A 21,577-nucleotide genomic window follows, 5' to 3' on the forward strand; every position below is an offset into this window, starting at 1 on the left:
TGAGTGTGAAGAGAACTGAAGGAGGCAGACTCAATAAATGAGTGAAACTGAAATTAGGTGGAGAATGAAGGATAATTAAAACGGTGAAATAAGAAAAAAGCTACTCTAAACAATAAAAACATGCACGCTAAAACCGAGCCACCCCAGCAAACTTAGCAGAAAATACAGATATACATTTTATATAGTCAGCCTAACAGTACCAGGATGTGAATTTTTGGTCTATGTCGCCCAACCATAAAAAATGCCCTAACTTTTCAACAATGTCTTCACTCTACAGGTATAAAACCAAAACTGGTCCTCACAAAGATAATAGTACAAAACCAGGCACACCCACATGGTGATAATTTGCATCCCCTGTCTCACTCCATGTCAAACCAACTTCATTAATCCAGCCACCAGAGGGGGATTGACATCATAGAAACAGCAGTATCTGTCACACACACACACACACACACACACAGTTATGTACAGTGTCAGAGTCTGTGTTGTTCTCTCTCTCCCTCTCGCTCTCGCTCTCTCCATCACTCTCACAGTTTCTGCAACACTAATCTTTCAGACAGCCTCCCTCCATATTTTCTCTCTTCTTCTTCGATTTGGGTCCAATCCTCTCTCACTGGGGCGCGTTTTAAAGGATTTGAGGCAGGATAAAAAGAATTTCACAGGAGCCCTCGAATCAAACCCCCTTTTTGTAAACACAACAAAAGAGAAAAAAAAAAAAAAAACTGAATGAGAAAAACGAAGACGCTACTATACAGGAAAAGTGGAGAATTAAAAACATCGCTACAATATCTCACTGAGACACACACAAGAAAGGGTCACGGTCTGTTTGTGATATGGGCTGCTAAACTTTAGAATAAACTCCCAGAGGAAATGCAGTTTTACTAGCTGTGTCTTCTTTTAAGTCCCAACTGAACACATATTTTTATAAACTTCCATTTAATCTCTTACCCATGTTACTGTCGCTGTGATGTTTATTCGTTCGCTGCAAGTTCTGTATTGCCTATAAATGCTAATGATTGGCCATTTTTTGTACATTTAGCTTTGAGAGTTTAAATGAATAGGCTCCAGCTTCATACTTAACACACAGATTTAAGATTGATAATACAGTTTTTCTCGACTCCTTAAACACATTTCTTGACATTTATTCATTTTTGCTGATGCTTTTATCCAGAGCGACTTACAATTGTCAGAGGTCGCACGCCTCTGGAGTAAGAGTGGACCACTGGAGCAACAAGGTGTCTTGCTCAGGGACACGTTGGTGTGTCACAATGAATTCGTACCCGGGTCTCTCACACCAAAGGCATGTGTCTTATCCACTGCCCCATCACCAACCCACCACCTGACATTATGCTTCTTTGTCTCAAAACTCTAAACACAAATCCATAACTTCTCAACCAATTCCCCAAACATCCCATTTTCAGGTCAAAATAAAGCTCTCCACTCAAAACCATTCAGTCTTGCTGAAAAACCAAACTTTGGCCTCAGACATAAAACACAAGCCCTCTGGAACACACACACTACAACACAGTCTTACACACTGGTGTGATAAATTCATAACAATGCTACAAAAATTGGTTATTAGTAATATTGCTTGTGGTTCTATCTCACACAGGCTCCGCCCTCTACTGGACTCTATGGGTACTACCTCCTCCAATCACACGTACGCACTTGCCCACTGAAATTTTACCGTGCACATAGCCGACCAATAGGACGTCACTACCGATACGTGCGAGACGTATAAATAGTAGTGTCCCTACATTGTGCTTATAGAACTAGGGTTACCATATCATAACCTTCGTTATACCCCTCAAAAACCTTTTCACATGATGAACACAAAAGAAATAACAAATGTATACATTGGCAAATTTGCACATTTTTTTCATTTCATAGTGTGCTGTACAGTACAACATACCAAACAACAAATTATTCTGCCCCAGCATCCTGTCTTTGGTCTGGGACAGGCCAGAGATATTTGATCTCACCTCCTCCTCCACCTCCTCATCTTCCTCCTATCCTATCTCCTCCTCCAACTCCTACTGTTCCTCTTCTTTCTCTTCCACCTCAGATTTCTCAGGATCCATTGTTCCAAAGCTGAATGAACTGACTCTGGACCTTTTATCTATCAACTGAAGCTTCCAATTGGTGTGTTATCACTTTTGACTGTGTTTCCACCTGGGTAGTTGTGTGCTAATTGAGGTGAACCTGTGCTGATTGAGTGAACAATATCGGATGTTAGTGTTTTCTCAATGACCACATGGTGGAGGCAATGAGAAATGACTTCAATTTGTATGTAGAGTTTAGGGAAAGGGGTGTGTTTTTAAAAAAAATGGAGTTTTGGTTTTGAAATTTTATTTCAAAAGCCTGCTTATAGTGTTTAAGCAAAGGAGAAAAACTGTAAACTGCATGTAACCTAGCGACTGTACTTGCTACAGTTGTCATCTCTCACTAGTGAAATGGCCTTGACTGGGTTAAACAAACAATCTTTATACAACAGACAATGATTTGACACAGATTCTCTTTTTGTCAGTCATAAGCAGCCATGCCATAATAGCAATAAAACACTTCCAGTAACAAATGACAACATACCGTCTTACTGTTATTTTTGTATATCTGGACACCTTGTCATGTATTGTCTTGATTTTGATTACAGTTAATTATTAGCTACTGTACCTCATCAAGGTTTATAATCAATAATGGAATGCATTAGCAAAACACTACATATTTACTCAGATTATATTACATTAGACTGAGGTTACTTTTAATTTTCTTTACAATTACACCTTCAAAGGTTTGAAAAAAGGCAACTTCCAGTTTGCTTTAAGTTGCTATATTTATTTTTTACTGAGCTGGAGAGTTCACCAACAAGCCAGTTTTCCACAAATACAATGTCTGTTTAAATTAGAGGTATATACCGATTATATTTGTTCTGCAGTCAGGGCCCTGAAGCTCTAAAACAGCCTGCCCGAGGAAATCAGGGGGACTGAGTCAGTGAACTCTTTTAAATCCCTTCTTAAAAGAAACTTCAGGACAGCTTTCCTGATTCTAATAGATTTTATTTATTTATTTTCTTTTAACTGTATTTTATTTAGTTAGTTTCTTTCTGTTTTTACTGTGTATCTTGTTACTTGTTTGATGTGTTTTATTGTCTTTGCTTGACTTGGTAACATGTTTTTGAAAAGTGCTCTATAAATAAAGATTGTTGTTGTTGTTGTTGTTGTATTCAAACATTGAAATTAACATTCAGATCCTCACCTCTCCAACCATGCCGTTCCACTCCCCATCAATGTTCTTCCCATGCCTCCCATTGGTCACCAGATAAAGGTCATAGGTGAAACCCACAATCTTTGCCAGTCTCTTGAGGACATCGATGCAGAAACCTTTGCAGCAGTGTTTCATGGGCCCGGTGCCATCCACCACCAAACTAAGGAGATGATGTGAGAAAAGACAGATAGGTGAGATAGTTAACATGCTTTTTATAAGATTTCAAGATATTTTACCAAGGACACGTTGACCTTGATGGGCTGCTTAGCTGTTATAGAAATTGAAAAAGAAAGATTCTCTGCTGCTAGGGGAGTGAGAAAATGAACAGGTGAGTACCTGAGAGACACAGAGAATGTAACAGAGGAAGAACAGAAGAAGTTAAGGAGGGTATGAATTATTGGCAAGGGACTGTGAGTGGATCGATACTGACAGTTTGGGCTGTTATGTTTGGAGAGGTAATACTTGACAGGTCAGAGAGCTCAGGAGAAACAAGATGCATTTTTAAAACAGAATTAAACTCAATTGTGTGCCCTTGGATGCTCAAATCTGAAAATGTTCTGCAAGTGAAGTCAGAGTTTCTTATAATGCAATATCACCAGGCATGCCTTAAAGAGCTGTACATACAATAAACACAGCAATGAGCAACATTAGCAGAACACACAAAAACATATAGAAGTGAGAATAACTACATACAAAGCTTTACAAACATACAATTGAAACAGTCAATGAGTAGTTTAGCAAAATATACAAAAACATAAAGGAAAACACATATATACATACATATGCGTAATCATGTGCACATTAAATGAGTATTGTTGGATTAGTAAGTAAGTAAGTTGGATGACTATAGTTTAGTATTTATGGCTGACTAAGTGAGGTTGAATGATGATGCGAAAAGATTAGTTTACTTTTGAATGAGTTGGCAAAGGCCTCTGAATGCCTCTTTTTTCTGAGGCTTCCTCTAGTGAACACTTCACCCTGACAGCCCCATGAGCGGGTTACACATACGGAAATCCAAGTGCATTTAGATCAGTCAAGTGGCTCCGGCAGCTGTCCATACAAAGTGCCCATTCAAGTCCCTGATACAGTAAGCTATGGTAACCCCTTGCTGAGAGTTACCCTTACCTAGCAACACAAATAGTTTTTTACTAAATCAAAGTCACATCAAACTTCTGAGGTTAGGACGCTTAATCCCTGTGTACTAATTAAACATTTTCACATAGTTGTAAAAATATTTTTCTAAAACTATTGTGTTACTGTGATATTTTGACTAACAAGGAGTTTTCATGTTGACATTTTTTATGCCACAGCCATGATTCTCCTCATGTAAATAATGTCACATTGACATAATGTCATTTTATTTATTTAAACATTTACTTACATAGCATGATCCTGCATGAGCAATATGTAGTTTTTTTCGCCACTAAATGCTCCACCAGCTAGCTGCCAACTGCCTGTCTACTGTTTGGTGCTGAGCAGGTAGCATTCAATAGGTTTATCAGAGCTTTTTTAATGGAAACAATGTGCTGAATGATTGTTGTTAATATTGAGAGTAAAAGGCAGTTGAGTTTAAATGCTTGGTTGTGCCCCAGTAATTTATCCATCCATCCATCCATTTTTTTTTCTGCTGTGTAAAAAAAAGATAACGAATCAATTAAACATGAAGTACATAAAATATAAATAATATATAGAAATACGATAAGGAGAAAGACAAGCAAGTTAGCAAAAAAATCACTTAAGGAAAAAAAAACCTGGGTCAAAGTAGGTTGATTAACAAGAGAGAAAACTTCCTCTCAGCCTATAAAATTGATGGAGGATGAACTCGTTATCATCCCATTGGCCAGGTCATGTGCTGGCAGGAAGGAAGCTTATCTGGAATAGGCCAGGAGCCCATAGCACACTCACACACTCGCTCTCTGTCTTTCTATCTCTCCCTGACTTACTTTGTCTCAAATAAACCTAATTCATAAATGAAACCGGAGAAAAACTAATTACAAAGGACACAAGTTATCCTCAGTTATCAATTGTATCATGTTGTTGCTATCTATTAGGACATATGTGGTTCCCAATATTTTTTCAAGTGTTGGTAGGAATGCAGCAGAGATCTCTTGCTTCCTGATTAAAAATCGATTGTTTTTTTGTTTTTTTATCAGGATCAAGTCATGATCATCTGGAATGATTGAATGACAATTAACCTTACTTTGCCGTGTGGTATCAAGTATATATTATAGTTTTAAATAACAGCTGTAACAAAATCATTCCTTTCTCTTAATTACATGCTTTAAGTGATACTACATGACTTTTAAAGTGTCTATAACTCCTGTAAGAAAACTTAATTTCCTCCCTGGGATATTTGTAATGTTTTAACGATTTCACAATGAATCAGAGCCTGGACCCTTCTGGTTTCATGATGGTCTCTATCTAACCACTTTTTGAAACTTCTTTTCTACTTCCCACTAAAGGCTGATAAGGATTTAGAGGACAAAGTACTAGGAGATATCACGGTTAGAAATCAGTTGTTATATACTAAAACACCTCCTGTTCAGTATAAAACTATTTCAGTCCATTCTTGGATAGAACATTTGAAATATATATTATTCTGTTTCTCTCCGCTTAATGGCCATAATATATTGCAGGTCATCTTGCCCTGCTACTCTCTTTGGTGAGTTACAAAAGTATATTTCAACTCCATTCACACTTATTGAAATTGCACTGCTGCTTTAGCATTTATAATGCAAAATCATTTCACAGCCTCTCACCATCCTCTCTGTATCAGTTAAATCAAACAACCACTGTGGTGATGAAAGAAGTGTGAATGTGACATTTTGCTTCATAATGGGCAAATATTGTTGAAAAACCACTGATTTATACCACCAAGTGAGGTATGCTAATGTAGAGGAAGGACCTTTCTCTTTGTCTATGTATATTTGAGGGCATGTAAGTGTAATTTTGGTGCAAATTTTTTTATATGCACAATCATAGAAAAAATCTGAACTAAAGTAAAACCTTAAAAATACTTGCATAATTTTGAATTGTTTTGGGTGTAAGTATATAAACAATTATATTCATAATTAACTACACCGTTCATTTTAATATGAAAAATAAAAATGCACAGACCAACCATTGAGAAAGGAACCTTACAGCAGTTTGTTTATAGCTATGTTTCCTATCTAAGGGCTGTGGTGTGTTACCTGGTGTTGACAGGCATTCGACAGGGTACAGAGTCTCGGATGCAGGAGCTAGTGCCCGGGTCAGCCGGTTCCACGATGACAAAGGGCCTCTCCTCCAAAGTTACCACCCGGAGGTGTTGGGAGTCATCCAGAGGTTTCAGGAAGGAGCCATAACGAGACCAGGGATGGTAACGCAGACGCAAGTGGCCGTTCTCCCACCAGCCAACCTGGATGGGCATAAACACACAATCACATATGCTCAGGGCTTCAGGTCTTGGGCAACAGTGGCTCAAGGTCTGCTTATCACATTTCTAAAAGTAAAATGTCTCCATACACGAGTATTTAAGTAATTTCATCAATGAAACATGATCAGTTTTGTGTTTTAGCGTGGACAATGTAATCTACTTTGGAAGCTAACCATATTACCTAATCTGAGAGCTAAGTATTTTACTCTTGCTGTTAACATATCTGATTTGCACACAACCCCATAAGCACTATTTGGTGAATTGTGGGCGAAAAGATGTTACAGCTAGATGTTAAATCTAGGTTAAAACTGGGCTAATTTGGTAGAATTTAAGCTTTTTAGATGGATATGTTACATATAACTTGTTCTAAAAAAATCCAGGACTACATTTCAATGTTTACTTATGACCTAGAACATATTGAATAACTGTCACTGAAATGCTGTAAAAACAATCGTCACGACTTCAGACTAGCTGTGAGTTTTAGAATTGATTTTAATATTTTACTACTTGTTTTTAAAGTCCTGAACGGTCAGGCTCCTGCATGTATCTGTGATTTTTTAACTCCCTACAAGTCAGATCGATGCCTAAGATCCTCCGGCAGGGCTTTACTAATGGTTCCAAAGTCTCATCTGGTCACTAAAGGTGACCAGGCCTGGAGATCTCAAGCAGGCAAAATCTCTTAATAAGTTTCACTTTAACAACTGTTGTATGAATTGCTGTTATCGTTGTATCATTCATTTCATTCATATTTTTTAAGTTTGGATCTTGTTTGTTTCTAACAAACAAGTAACTAGGTTTTGTGTAGGTTTAAGTGTAACTTTCTGTCTATTAACTTTATTGTTGATTATCACTGAGGAGTCTTAGGTCAAGCCTGTGCTTCTTTTCCCTTCCCTCTACACCTGCAGGCTTTTCCAGCACAGTTATGTTTCAAAACATAAACAGTGATCTGTGGAGGAAGATGTAGCCAGGGGCGGATTGGCCATCGGGAATTTTGGAAACATTCCCGAACGGCTGGCCCATTTCAGACCGAACCGGCCGGTGTTCAAGAGCCGGTGTTTTCTTATCTTCAACTTGAAATGATCCGCGGCCGCGATGGCTGGCTGGTCAGCTGCAGCGAACGCTGTCTATGTCTATCAGATTGGGCCAAACCAATACTTTCAATATTGAGGGGATATACGAGCAGCCCCTCCCAACATGGAGGACTGATTCTCATTTTTGCTGAAATCTAATTGGCTCAAAGGCGCCGATCAAAGGAGTTTAGTTCCCAGCTGGGAGTTCAATCTCAATACGTTTTGTGAGGGCTAAACTCAGCACGGGGTTGTGTGACAAGCACAAGAGAGCAGGTAAATATGTCAAAAAAAAAGAGAGGAAAAAGAAATGTGTGGTGCGGAAAAAATAAGAATTTAGAAGAAAAAAATGTGCCTAATTAACCAACCTCTTCCGTGGTGGAAAGGTGCTGTGACAGACCCAGCACAGGCACTGATAAGTAATGCATTTATTACAACCTGAGATTATTTATATGTGCATTTATGTATAGGCATATAGGCTATATTATAAGCAACAGTTGAGGAAAGAAGGAAGAGGTGGAGGAACAGGAGGAGCTGTAGGAGAAGGACGAGGAAGAGAAGCAGCAGGGGGAGAAGGACAGTGGAACCAGAAACAGTGATAGGTACAGGGGCAGCTTGCAGGTGTAGCTAGGCAATCATCCATATATAGAAAAAGAAAATGTATTATTGTTAGTTATATTTATTACAAATGTTCTTGACATTCATATGTAGCGGTACAATCATTACAAGCCTACAGGCCTACTCAGAGCTGAAGATGAGGGATTTGATTTTTATGCACACACATACACACTGTTCTATTTAATGAGACTACATTGTAGTTTTTGATTATATTTAAATATTTTAGCATTCTGACTGATCCTGGCTTGCCTTACGTGGTCTTGTTCAGTGCAGTGGTGCCTTGCTTAGACAAACTTAAGAAACAGGTGTCATAAAAAGTTTCTTGAAGGTCTTCATCATAATGAAATTTACTGCATACAAGTACAACACTATATATTAAAATAACTGCAAAAAATCCTTCCCCCTGCCCCCACATGGCGCTCGCATCAAAGGCCTCTCGGTCTCAAAGTCCCGGGCTGAATTTCAGTCCCAGTACACCCCTGGATGTAGGGCAGCTGCACAGTATGTCTTTGTATTGGTTGTGTTGTATTATGAGCAGCTTGTTCATGTTAACCAAGCTGAGTGTTTTCATGCTAAAATATGGAGTTTTGGAGGAGAGACTGACACTAAAGACGAGACAGTTTACTGTGTCACAGTGACACATACATGTGTAAACAAATCTGTTCACATTGACAACACAACATCGAGGATGTTACTGGATGGATGTGCAAATACAACAGAGCAATTCTGTCAGGTATTTTGTCATCTTGTAGCTGTCGTGTCATATATTTAGATGTCGTTTGCATACAACCAATTCTCCTGTGGATCTCCCTGATGGTGCCAGACTTGGCTGGTGGAATTTATGAGAAAAAAAACAACAACAAAAAGCACGCAAAGCCTCTTTATGTACACACAAAACACAAGTTTTGTTTCTTGTGAGGACAATGTTTATAGACTTCTGGCCAACCCATACCTCAGTTTTGACATAATTCCTCTCTCTAAGACAAATTCTTAAACTTAAAGAAATTGGTTAACCTTTTTCATAAGAAATGAGACACATTCATTTCTACTTATACACTTGTAAGGAATCTGATTGACATAATATCTTCCCTAGAACTTAACCCATACCCTGAATTTAAATTGATCCTTAGTTAACATTGTGGGGACTAGGACTCTGTTGCACCAACATAATGATTTACTATGTTTGTGTATCATTAAAACTTCAGCAATGTATAAACTAGAAAAGAGAGTAACACTTTCTATGAAGGTCATCGCTATAATGACTTATGCATACATTTATTACACGATGTAATGCATCCATAAGACATTATAACAATTGCTATAATCACTTACAAACATGCATTAGGCGCTCCCGTTGTCCTTAATTAATGTCCTTTAATACATTTTGTGAAACAGTTGTCTCCAATTGTCCACTGCATCTGTTAGGGCCTGTCCGTAGGCTCGCCTTTCATCTGTGACAACATCTGAGCCTCTTCTTACATGATGTTATATGGTTGGCAACAGGTCTTTTCTTGAGCGATCTCTCGCCACCCTGAGAAGGAGTTTCCTTGATTTAATTATGTTGTGTTTTTGTGTTAAACTGCAAAATGTTCAAAATTCATTCAGATTATTCATCAAGTGAAGAAACAATAAATAAAAGTTGTTTTCCTGCGCAAAATGTGTGTCACTTTACTTAAAGCAAACAATTACGTGTTATATGTTCTTATAATTTGTTCATATGGTATTCTGTCCACTTGTAATATGTTGTAATATGGACATTTTAACACTTTACTTAAAGCAAACAAAGACATGCTATATAACATTAAACCTTACTATAAGTTATTATTCCATTTTATTATAGTCATTATAGTGATGACCTTCATAGAAAGTGTTACGTAAAGACCTTAAAAGGCCTGTAAATTGGTTGCTAGAAAACATGTACTGCCGTCCAGTCAAAAGAAATCAACTAAACAGAAAGTCACTGTAGCATCAATAGGTGTATCATACAAATGTAGCAGTGCCAAAAGCTAAATTAAATTTACCAGAAAATATTTTGTAAATGAAATTATGAATTAATTATGAAATTATGGAGAAATACATAATTTTGAGAATAAATGCAGTTCACTTGGAGGGAAATATTATCGACCTTAACTGGTCGACTGAAATTTTTGGCATTAAATTTCGCAATTTATGGTAGCACTGTCTTATTTTGGTCAGAAATCTCCATGTACATCAGCATTAATCAGTATTTGATTCGATGGAGATGAACTTACTTTAATTTAAAAAGGCATTAGTCTCTACTTAGTTCATATTTGTGTTAACACATTATTACAGCTGAACTTACAAACAGCTGGTGCAACCTCTCCCTAGATGAGAGGTCAGTCCTCATAATATATCATGGAAAGAGATGTCCCTACAACGTTATGAATACACATACTCACACAAAAGAACAGGTGCAAGAATAATACTCTACCCATATAGGTATATACCTAATACTGTATATACTTTACCAGCAGAAATGCATGCACACAGACACACATACAAATAAGCCACAAGAACACAAAATCCCACTCAAAACTAAATAACACAACTGGAATAGAAATACAATTCGGTACACTGACACACCTCCGCATTATTATTCATTATTATTAATTTTGGCCACTTCAACACATTAACACAAGGACAAGAGATACAAACAAAAGAGCAATGTTAATATCGAATTTGCAGCACCTGGCACTTTGGACCCACTCACACTTTTATGCGCTTTCCATCTTTTTAGTGTTTCTGCTCTAGTCTTTCACTCTCTCTTATGCATTAATAATAATAGCTAGAACCAACAGTTCATTATGGACCAACATGATAATTAGCTCTTCTATGCTCATTTGTCCTCCAGTTCATCCTTCTAACATGTTTTGCATTAACCGATGTAAACGCTTTCTGTGTCTTGACAGAAAAAAAATTTATATGCACACACACACAGACAAACACACTGCCCAGACAGGGGCTGAATCCCTGGATTGCCAGGCCAGCAGAAGGCAGGGATAGAGAATGATATTTTGGCATTTTGGCATTGGTTCTTGGTTACCATGGAGCTCAGACAGATTTTTTATCTCCAAATGTTATGGCACTCACATTAAATCCAACTTAAAATTTATGAGAAAAAGAGCTGAGTCAGTTTAAGTCTCTTCCATTACAATCAATGATCTGTGATGCACTGTTCAGAGGACTCGATAGTTTGGGATGCACAACTTGGAGGAATCAATAATTCAATGAATGAAGTGTTTGAATTACTTCCAAAATCAACACAGCTTCCAAAATGCTATGTAGGGTCAATACTCTGATCTGACCCTGTCCTGTCAATAATTTGACATTAATTATCCCAAAACAACCAAGAGCTGTTTTACAGAATCCATACCTCGGAGAGGAATGTTTGATTTTCTTTATATTTTTCTTCTGTCTGTTCAGCCACAGTAGTTGCTCATTGTCACGCAGCCCCTCTTCTGTTTATTACAAACAAAGCACTGCTGCTGCTGCTGCAAAGGTATAATTCATCATTATCTGAGCACTAGAGGACCTTTTCACGCAAAGACCAAACACTCAGTGATGAGAATAGGAATTGTAAAAACTGTGTCCTATCTTTGGAACAGGCTAAATCACTGAGACAACGCTCTTTTTGTAAAAGGTAGCAAAACACATTCATTCATCCAAAAATGTTGATGAAAACTTTCAAAAATAATGGTTGGTGTACAATCAATGTGAATAAGCCTGGCACTGTTAGAGGCACTGTTTGTGTTTATTGCAAATTATACTGTATATTTTCACTATTAAGTCACTATTATTGAAAAGAAATACATTTTTTACATACATTTACATGCATTTAAAAATGTTTTTATTGTGATTTTTGGGTCATGCCACGAATTTTACACACAAGTATTAGTTTACAGTAGTTACCCCAGTGATGTCATAGTCATAGGTGTCATTTACACTGGGGACCACTTTTTAAAATGGCTGATTTTGTCCCCACCATTAAACCATAATTTGTTTAAAAAACATTCTGAAATATAGCTTGCTGTTAAATAACAACTGAAAGGTTTATTTACGCCTTTAGAAAGGTTTATTTGCACATTAAGAAAACATGCAGTGCAATTAAAATATAGAAGAAACAAATGTGCATTGTCCAAAAAAAGGTAACTTAACCTAAAAAAAAACAACAAGCAACTGATTGTAAAATGATCCAAAAATGTGCACCAACCAGTAACAACTTCTTGACAGTTTCTTTTTGGCCAAGTTTTCCGTTCTCTCCCTGTGAACATGTTAAAAGAGGAGGGAAGACTAAATCATGCCTAAATATGTGTTGCCTCAGCAGGGATGATATGACATGTGAAAAGTTGATCTACAGGAGAAAGAGATCTGAAAGTAACACAGAATGCCTGAGAGCTGCACTGCATTAGATTCTATTATATTTATATGTATTAAAATGTCATGTGCCACCTGAATTTTGTGTTTCCTTTTTACATAAATAATATTATTTCCACCATTTAACTATAATTCCACCACAAATTGGAGGAGAAACTAAGTAAATGAAGTATTTCATGATAAAAACTTCTCGGCGTTGAGGATATCTTTAAGTGTCTCTTCACACCCCTAATCTGAGCCCATATGTCCCCACCACTTTTCAACACAAAGTGATGCCCTTGCTCATAGTGATATCAGTAGGGTGATATAGGCTTGCATACAAAAATATAACAGAACAAAAAGCCTGTGTTACAAACAGGATGCATGGAGTTTGAAAGTAGTCTATGTTCATCAGACAGTAAGGGCCTAATGACAAATATCAGTAGCATTATGGTAATGCAGGATCAAGTGTTTTTGTACCTTGACCTATTTTAGGGATAAATGTCAGGATAGTATTACTGAGTTGATTTTGACATTGTTGTTCCTTTTTCTGTATTTTGCAAGTCCTCCAACTTTATCAAAATACAGTACTAATATGAAGTAATTTGATCTGGACTATGTAACTGCTTCTGTCCTTTTATGTTGAGTCATTATTTATTTTTGATAGACTTCTGTTCTGTTTCCCAATGATGTTGCCCATCCGGAGAGGAGTCAAGGCTCTTTAAGTACCAGCACAACTAACATTCGACCTTGTTTCTCTGAATGCTAAAAACTTGCACCCTAAAAAACAAAACCTGTCCTCACCAGTAAAAATTATTGTGGGACAGGCAGCTATTTTATGTGCTAGGAAGCATCAATGGGAATGCATTCAGTCATGCAACTCCTGTCACCAGTAAATGATTATGAAATAATTTCACTTTCTATTTTCATTCCATTCTGCCAGTCCATTCTGTGAGTGCAAAACAGCTGTACATTGTAGCAAACAACTGAAGTACAACAGTGGCTAAAACAATCTAAAACAATGTAATAATACCTCTGAAACACGACAAATAGATTTATCCTCACACGATGGTCAATATGACCTGTCTGTTGTAAGGCCTCAACCAGGCTCAGCCAAGGTCTGGCTCAAGTACTGTCTTCTGTATATTTAATACATATTAAATATGAAATATGAGTTCAATGAGCACCGAACATGAACATGGGGAGACGTGGACAGTTTAAAAACTCAAGGTCAGACCTTCTGGCTGAGCACAAAGATTCTGACAAATTAGCATACTCAAAATGTGTATAGGGATTAAATTTGCTCATTTAACACCAATTTGAAAAGCACGCCTACACTGCAGCTTTAATAATGTGATATAATGAGAGAATAAGCTTATTAATTTACCTGATTATGTGGGTGACCAGTGATCATTGTAACTCTTATCATGCTTTCTAATCAATCTTCTAGTCATATGTACTTGGTCTTCATGAAATTGTGATATTTCACAAATAGAAGGTTAAAATACTGATCTTTCGAATCAAAGATGTTGGTAAAATCAAGAGCCATTCTCACCAGATGCAAACGTCCGCCAAGCTGGGTTACCTTCAGAACAATCTTTAAACAGAAATGTATAAAGAAGAGCTATAACATTGATACACAAAATGCTAGAGAAACAAATACTGCTCGGTCACGATTTTTAACTTAAGAAAGCCTTTTTACAGATTTTTTTGTGTTGCATGTTATTTACTGGTAGAATAGTCCTCCTTCAAAAACTTTAGTAACTTGTGATTGCAGACCAGAAAGTCAGTTTTAAAGCCTGCTCCCGTGTGAAGTACTAGCTAAATTATTGTAATTGATTAACAACATCTTTGTGTGGTTTAGGATTTGAGCTCTTTTATCATGTTGATTAAAAAGGTACTGCAGGTTTCTTGTCTTATTTGCTCATTGATCCACTGTATGTCTCCATGTTTACGCTTTGGCTTAAAGAACAAACAAATATAAGATGACTTGCTGTATCATTGCGTCACATAACACCTAAGAAAAACTCTCAGATGTCACACATGAGATGTTCAAAAGCTAGTATGAAAGAAGGCAGTTGGCAAAACAACAAAAAAATCAAACAACATAAGAACCACTTCATTTCCAATACCTGCACTGAAGCAGTCATAATAACAACTTAACAACATAATTTGAAACGGAAAAAAATGGCATAAAATCATCTATAATCCAGTTCTATTTTTGAGTTTTCAGAATGATTAAATGTGAATATAGCTTGACTAGTGATTTAGCCAATGCTCAGGTGGTGCTGTTGGCCTGCCTTCGTGGTTTGTGCTTTTGTATGTATCATTCATACATACATCATTTAGCTCCAACATCGCTGAGCATGCATCCATAAGCACTAAGCACATGATACTTTTAGGCTATTTGGCAAGATATTCATGACATTAAATGACTCCAAGATCCAAGAAATCAGGGTTAGTGGTAGAGACATTATTCACCAGGTTTAATGACTTGTAAGTTTGTATGAAAACCTTTTTGACAATAAGCCTCTTTTGTATTTCCGTGTTGCCAATAAAATGTGGTCTATAAGCCTATTTCTTTGATTGATGTGAAAAAGCTGTGCTTTGAGCAACCGCTAGTGCAGCTTCTGTGTTGATTTAATGGTAACACAAAAAATATTATGCAGTCAGTATATTTAAGGACACTTACGTTTACTTTGAATCAAAACTTAAACTTATTATGGCCTGTCGAAATATAATGTTTCTTCTGCTGGGTACTCCAACAAGTTAGGGCAGCTAGAGTTCAACATTACAAAAGTTCACAAAATACATTATTTGCCTAAAAGCTATAGACCAAATGTTCATCTCTCTGTGAATTTTCTGACTCAAATACAGTCACAGGTATCCCTGCAAGCTCTACAGCAGCGCTTGCTCAGCTGCCCAAAGGTTGCTGTGCTCAGCAAATAGACTCCATGATTCCGGAGCAAATATACACCTGGGAAATGGGAATGTTCAGACAAATTAAGTTGGAGAGAAGTACTGGGTCAGGTCAGTTAGGGTCAAGTGCTTGTCTCTGAGCGAGATGTATCGTCACTGTTTGTCCTTTGCTTGGGCATTATCCCTTATCCTTCCCTGCATCACCATGCAACATTCACTTCAAGAGACACTGTATAAAGGTCTTTGTCCATTAAATTAAATCGACTCAAAGTTATTACATTATGTTCAAACTGATGTCTGTCATAGTTTGTATCTACAACGATTCTAAAGCTGAAAAAATACACGCTGTCATTTTTAAACTGCTGTAAACCATAGTAAACAATTTTATTGTTTGACCAAGGGACTTTCAATTTGAATAGGATGACTTGGTTTCCTTGAACCTCTGGTAGGTGTCTCTTGTTTTTTATGAAACTCACATACAATAAGTGTTGATTGACTGTTGATAGGAGCCAAAAATGCTGTAAATGTAAACAGAACATTGATCTGTTAATTTCATACAGCAAACTTGCGTAGAACACCACTTCACTAGTTAGTTTCTAACTGTGTCCTGTTTGATGTTGCACAAGTAGCATAGACTGGGTTTTAAAAGCTTTACTGAAAACTGCTTCCTGCTGTGTCTGGAAAAAAAAAATAGTGATAAGACCGGTGCGAACCAAAACTGTGAAGTTGTGGGCCCAGAAAACCAAAAAAATTGCTGAAAGATGCTAAAATGCTATGTAGAGCTGGGGGAAACTGCAGAGTCAGGAGATAATTATCTGAAGGTTTGTCACTTTAAGATACACCTTTTAACATTACATTACATAGTTATTGATAATTACAGTTTTGTTATCAGTTCATTGGTTCCAGTAATTTCCAGGAAGGGATCATGAACGTTGTAAAATTGAAATATGACATAGCTATCCTGATGATTTCCTCCTTGACTCACCTAAACTTCAGATAAAAAAGAGCAGCACAGTAATCTTTAGAGAGCAGCAGTGCAAAATAAACCCTTATCTTTCAGGTTTTCTGCCTGCTGTAGCCATTTTTTTTTCAATCTTTTCCAAACCCATGGAGCACAAGATAGTGACTTGTCTTCTATGTCAGTCTCTCAGCATTCATTCAGTAAATATTCAATACAGTAACGGTGAGATGTATCAGAAAAGGGCAGAAAACTGTACTATAATCCCCACAGATGGAGCAGTACTTCAGATTGCTGCCTCTTGCACCAGGCACTACTGTAACTAAAGTTAACTACTGCCAGATGAAATACAGGCTGGATTTGCTGGACTAAAAAAAAGAAAGACAGAGTGAAGACTTAAATAAACAGACAGTCTCTAAAAATAAACGTCCCTTGTTCCTTTTGCAATCAAACGATGAAAGTGAGTGGTTTTATGTTTTATTTTTTGAGTCCTGCATATTTATCGGGTTTTAAACTAGGTATCAGTAACTTTAATATTTCCCCTGATCTGAATCTTGCTCTGAGGCTTGTTATCTCCAGCAAAAAAAAATTATTAGGGTCAATTTCAGATCATAGCATGGATGATGTATAAAATTCTGCAAACACCACCATTCAGTCAAAGATTTTTCACATGCAAATTGCCAACAGTAAGTCAGAATTTTATAGAAAGTCCTGAGGGAAAAACATTATGCGGCATTGACAAGTTAATGCGTTTTATCATGAATGTTGACAACTGAAAAGGGGGGATTTAGAGGCCAATTCAGATCAAAGAGTCACCATGTGACACTGAGGAGGATTGAAACTGCTGGCAAAAGAAATGCACTGACCGATTTGACATCAAAAGTGTCGAGCAAAAGATGCTGTGACTATGACAGTGCCCCCTCTAATGTCTCAAGTTTCTTACTACTTTATTGCTTATTGTATGTTCACAAAATACAGTTTAAGACACTGCAAATTTTGATGTAATAAGCACAATAGGAAATTCTTGGTGTAATTATGTTGAGTATGTTATCGTGTCAGAGTTGAAAGTGAATATGGAGGCTGAGGATATGAAGCCAACTTCGACAATCTTGGAGGTGAAGATGCTGGTTGTGGAGGTCCTGGGCTGGTGTGGTTACACGTGGTCTACGGTTGTGAAGCCGGTTGGATGTACTTTCAAATTCTCTGAAACGCTTTTGGAGACGGCTCATGGTAGAGAAATGAACATTCAATTCACAGGCAGCAGCTCTGGTGGACATTCCTGCAGTCTGCATGCCAATTGCAAGCTCCCTCAAAACTTGCGACATCTGTGGCTTTGTACGGTGATGGAACTGCACCCCTGATGGAACTGTGCCAGCCTAAGGGGCACCTGTGCAATACCCATGCTGTCTGATCAGCATCTTGATATGCCACACCTGTGAGGTGGATGGATTATCTCGGCAAAGGAGAAGCGCTCACTAACACAGATTTTGACAGATTTGTGAACAATATTTGAGAGAAATAGGTCTTGTGTACAAAGATAAATTCTTAGATCTTTGAGTTCAGCTCATGATGAATGGGGGCAAAAACAAAAGTGTTGCGTTTATAATTTTGTTCAGTGTATAACAGCCTCCACTCTTCTAAGAAGAAGGAACCTGGCTGCAGGGGTTTGTGCCCATTCAGCCACAAGAGAGGTGGTTGATGAGACCTGGCTTGAGTTCATCCCATGAGGTCATGGCTCTGTGCAGCCCAGTCAAGTTATTCCACACCAAACAGGGAAAAGCATTTCTTTATAGACCTGGCTTTGTGCACGGGGGCATTGTCATGTTGAAATAAGAAAGTATATTCCACAATTTAGCCTAACTATTGTCTGAAATATCACTGAATGATGCAGCAGTATGATTTACAACTATAACTATCTGAAATCATGAAACACAGCAGCAGAGCAAGCAAGGGAGTGGACAGTAGCATCCACATAATTCTGGCTATGTTGCATATGCTACAGAAACTTCTCACATATATTGTGCTTAGTTGTTCCTTAAAATCTACTTAATGCAGTTTTATCTGAATCCTTTATTCATTCTTCTCTTATAGAGCCGAGATGAAATATTGTACAGCACCGCACCTTTACAAGAGGTTGATCTTTAACAGGAAGGTGAAGAACTGCAAAAACTTTGAAATCCAAGAGCTCACATTGGTGCTGCACTGTTAGAGCAATGTTTGTTTTTTTCTGTCAAAGGTTGATTTTTCTTTATTGGTTATCATCCTTTAAATAAGGGGGACCTTGAGTCTGCACTCAGCAGTAAACATATTGAGTCATAAAAGGTCAGGAGCAAATTGAACACAGCGGGATAGAACAAAAAGGTTTACTTGTTTTTCTCAGGTCGAAGGGAGTCTTGAGGAATTGAAAGTGCCCTCGGAGGGTAGACCTTGGATTTCGTGCTATTACTGTACAACTGCTACACACACACATGGCCCCTGATGGAGAGGATATTGGACTGTGAGTTAGCGCTGGTTAACAAGGCCGGAAAACTCAAATGAAAGAGCAAAGACATAGGAAGAGAGAGGGAGTAGGGGAGGGGGCTTAGGGGAGATCTAATTAAATCCACAGGGGGGGCTGTGAGACAGCAGAAAGGTGAAACTGAGCAGTGAGGAGTTAGCATGTTTGATGGGGTGTGAAATTGCGGTTAGGTGGTCTAGTCGCTGCACTATGATAATTAGTGCCAACTTGCACAGATGTGTACTGACCTCCTCCCAGCCTCTCCCATTGGTGTAGGAGATGACATCAAGCAGCGGCTTGGACAGGTAGCCATCACTGTTGAAGGAATAGTCCCGTCCACCAATGGATATGTTGGTGAAGTACCTGTGAACAGGAGAACAGAGGTAAATTAGAGATATGATATGAAGATGGAGTCCATGTAGGGAGTAAAGGAAATAGGTGTGCTGTTATTTCAGTGTGGTTAGTATGGCACTGTGTCCCATAAAAGTAATTCCAATGTCACCTGTGGAAGACTAAGCTAGCATTTTCATAAAAAAATTATGTACAAAATTACAATAAACAAAAACATATATGAAAAGACGACATTACATCTTGTCATAAAATGTGTGTAACTAAAATTCGTTAGAGTTGATGTGCATGCCTATCGTGATTTTCAGGCGGAAATCTTATATATTTTCACTTCATTCACTGACAACATGTGTTACCAGAAATCTTGTCAGGAGGTGGGTTTATTTTCTTCTGTTTTACTCTAACCATGAGTGACATATCAGTTCCACCAACATCCCCTTAAATGAACACAAAAGCTGCACTAACAGTTGCTCGAAGCACAGCTTTTTCACGTCAGTCAAGGAAATAGGCAAAGTCAAGTCATGACCACTTGCACAACTGTGTAGATCTCATTCATGACAGTAACCATTTTCTGTTGCTAATTTTTTTATGGATGTAGCTAAGTAGCTGGCAAGCTATGTAGGAAGATAATATCACGTTTCTTGTCACCATTTCTGGTTTGTCACTTCATAATATTTCCCCTTGTAGCAGTTCAAATATCAACTTTCTCATAATTCAATTGGCTGATAGTCATGATGTTTGCCGATTGAACTCGTGCTCAGGATAATTTGTCGCTGCAGCTATGGGTTAAAAAAAGGCAACGCATACTTGAAACAAGAAATTACAAGTTCTTTTGGAAACTATTCTTAATAACACTATCAATAACTAACACTGGCATGTTTCATTCAGTTAAAAGAACAATAATTCAACGCAAAACCACAATATAATCATAGTATCTACAAATACATACTGTAAAAAGTACACCACTGTAAAAAGTACACCAGATAAAAGAAATCAAGCAATTTGTGCCCTTATGAAAATTGTAGGAAAAATCAAATGAGAAAAGCTCAGGAAAAAAGAAAAGACAATAAAGTTAAGTAATCAAAGTTGTGGTGGTAGAACAGAGACCTTCGCTGCGGGGTTCCTGCGGAAAAGACAAAACACATTTCTGTTGAAATGAGGAGAAATCACATTGTCGAGGTGCGGAGACTGTGACTGTGAGGTGGGAGAAACAAAAAGCTGAGAGGAGGTGACGCAAGGAGGGAGAGATGCGATAAAGAGTAGAAAATGTTTCCCTGTCTTCAGCAGCATTTTTGTTTCACACAGCATCGGGAGGGTGTGCAAAAAAAAAATATTAATGTTGAGAAAAGCTGAAAGAGAGTAGACATTGGAGGACTAATACTTGAGAATCCGTTTAATACCAGGAAAGACAAAAGCAAAATTTGTCTTGGTGTAAAGCAAGAGATAGAGAGATAGCTTTAACTTTGATCTTTTTAATGAAATATCTACCTTAAAAGCATCTGGAAAAAGGCACATCAAAGCATCCTGATGAAACCATCCTGCACACTCACAAAAACACAGGCGACTGCGCTAAAAGAAAACCTCAACATCATCTCAAATAATACTTAATCAGCTGCAATCGGACATCAAAAACACGCACTGCAGAACCCAACTCAAAAAATAAATAAATCAGCTGTTTTAACTACAGTGACGAAGTAGTCAAGAGCACACCTTATTCTTAAAGTACTAATCTATTATTATATATATTATTATTATAATTTGTGTGTGTATATATATATATCTATATATAGGATTGGCCATGCTTATTACAGTCCTGCGACAGCCACACATACCGGATGTTTTTGATTGATTTATTGATTGCTGTCAGGATGTAAACAGAATTTCAACAAATATAACAAAAAAATGCTTCTGAAATAAATTGCCTATCCTAGCTTAAAGCTGTGTATCAAATTCAACAGGGAGTATAAATAATTAGACAGCAGAAGCTAGAAATCAGGATATTATATGCATAGCCCAGCTATCATATTCTGCTTTCTGATAATAAGTATCTGAGCTTGTCCCTGCAATTGCAAATTAAATAAGATGTTTAGTATTTAAAAGAAACATCTCCGTATTCTGAA

The 21,577-nt window shown here is 37.5% G+C and overlaps 1 protein-coding gene across 1 annotated transcript in view; it reads right to left on the reverse strand.

Annotated features, from left to right (window-relative positions):
• grin2da (glutamate receptor, ionotropic, N-methyl D-aspartate 2D, a) overlaps positions 1–21,577 on the reverse strand; it is a 228,923-nt gene that overhangs the window by 58,750 nt on the left and 148,596 nt on the right. The window contains exons 7-9 of the mRNA XM_038725574.1: positions 19,358–19,472; positions 6,453–6,658; positions 3,253–3,421 (exon numbers count right to left, since the gene is read on the reverse strand). Of these exons, the coding sequence (XP_038581502.1) occupies positions 3,253–3,421; positions 6,453–6,658; positions 19,358–19,472 (490 nt within the window). The remainder of the gene's footprint in view (positions 1–3,252; positions 3,422–6,452; positions 6,659–19,357; positions 19,473–21,577) is intronic.

Source organism: Micropterus salmoides, unplaced genomic scaffold (genome assembly GCF_014851395.1).
Source record: "Micropterus salmoides isolate LMB-PRFRI ecotype aquatic unplaced genomic scaffold, ASM1485139v1 Ms_hic_scaffold_17, whole genome shotgun sequence".
NCBI lineage: Eukaryota > Metazoa > Chordata > Actinopteri > Centrarchiformes > Centrarchidae > Micropterus > Micropterus salmoides.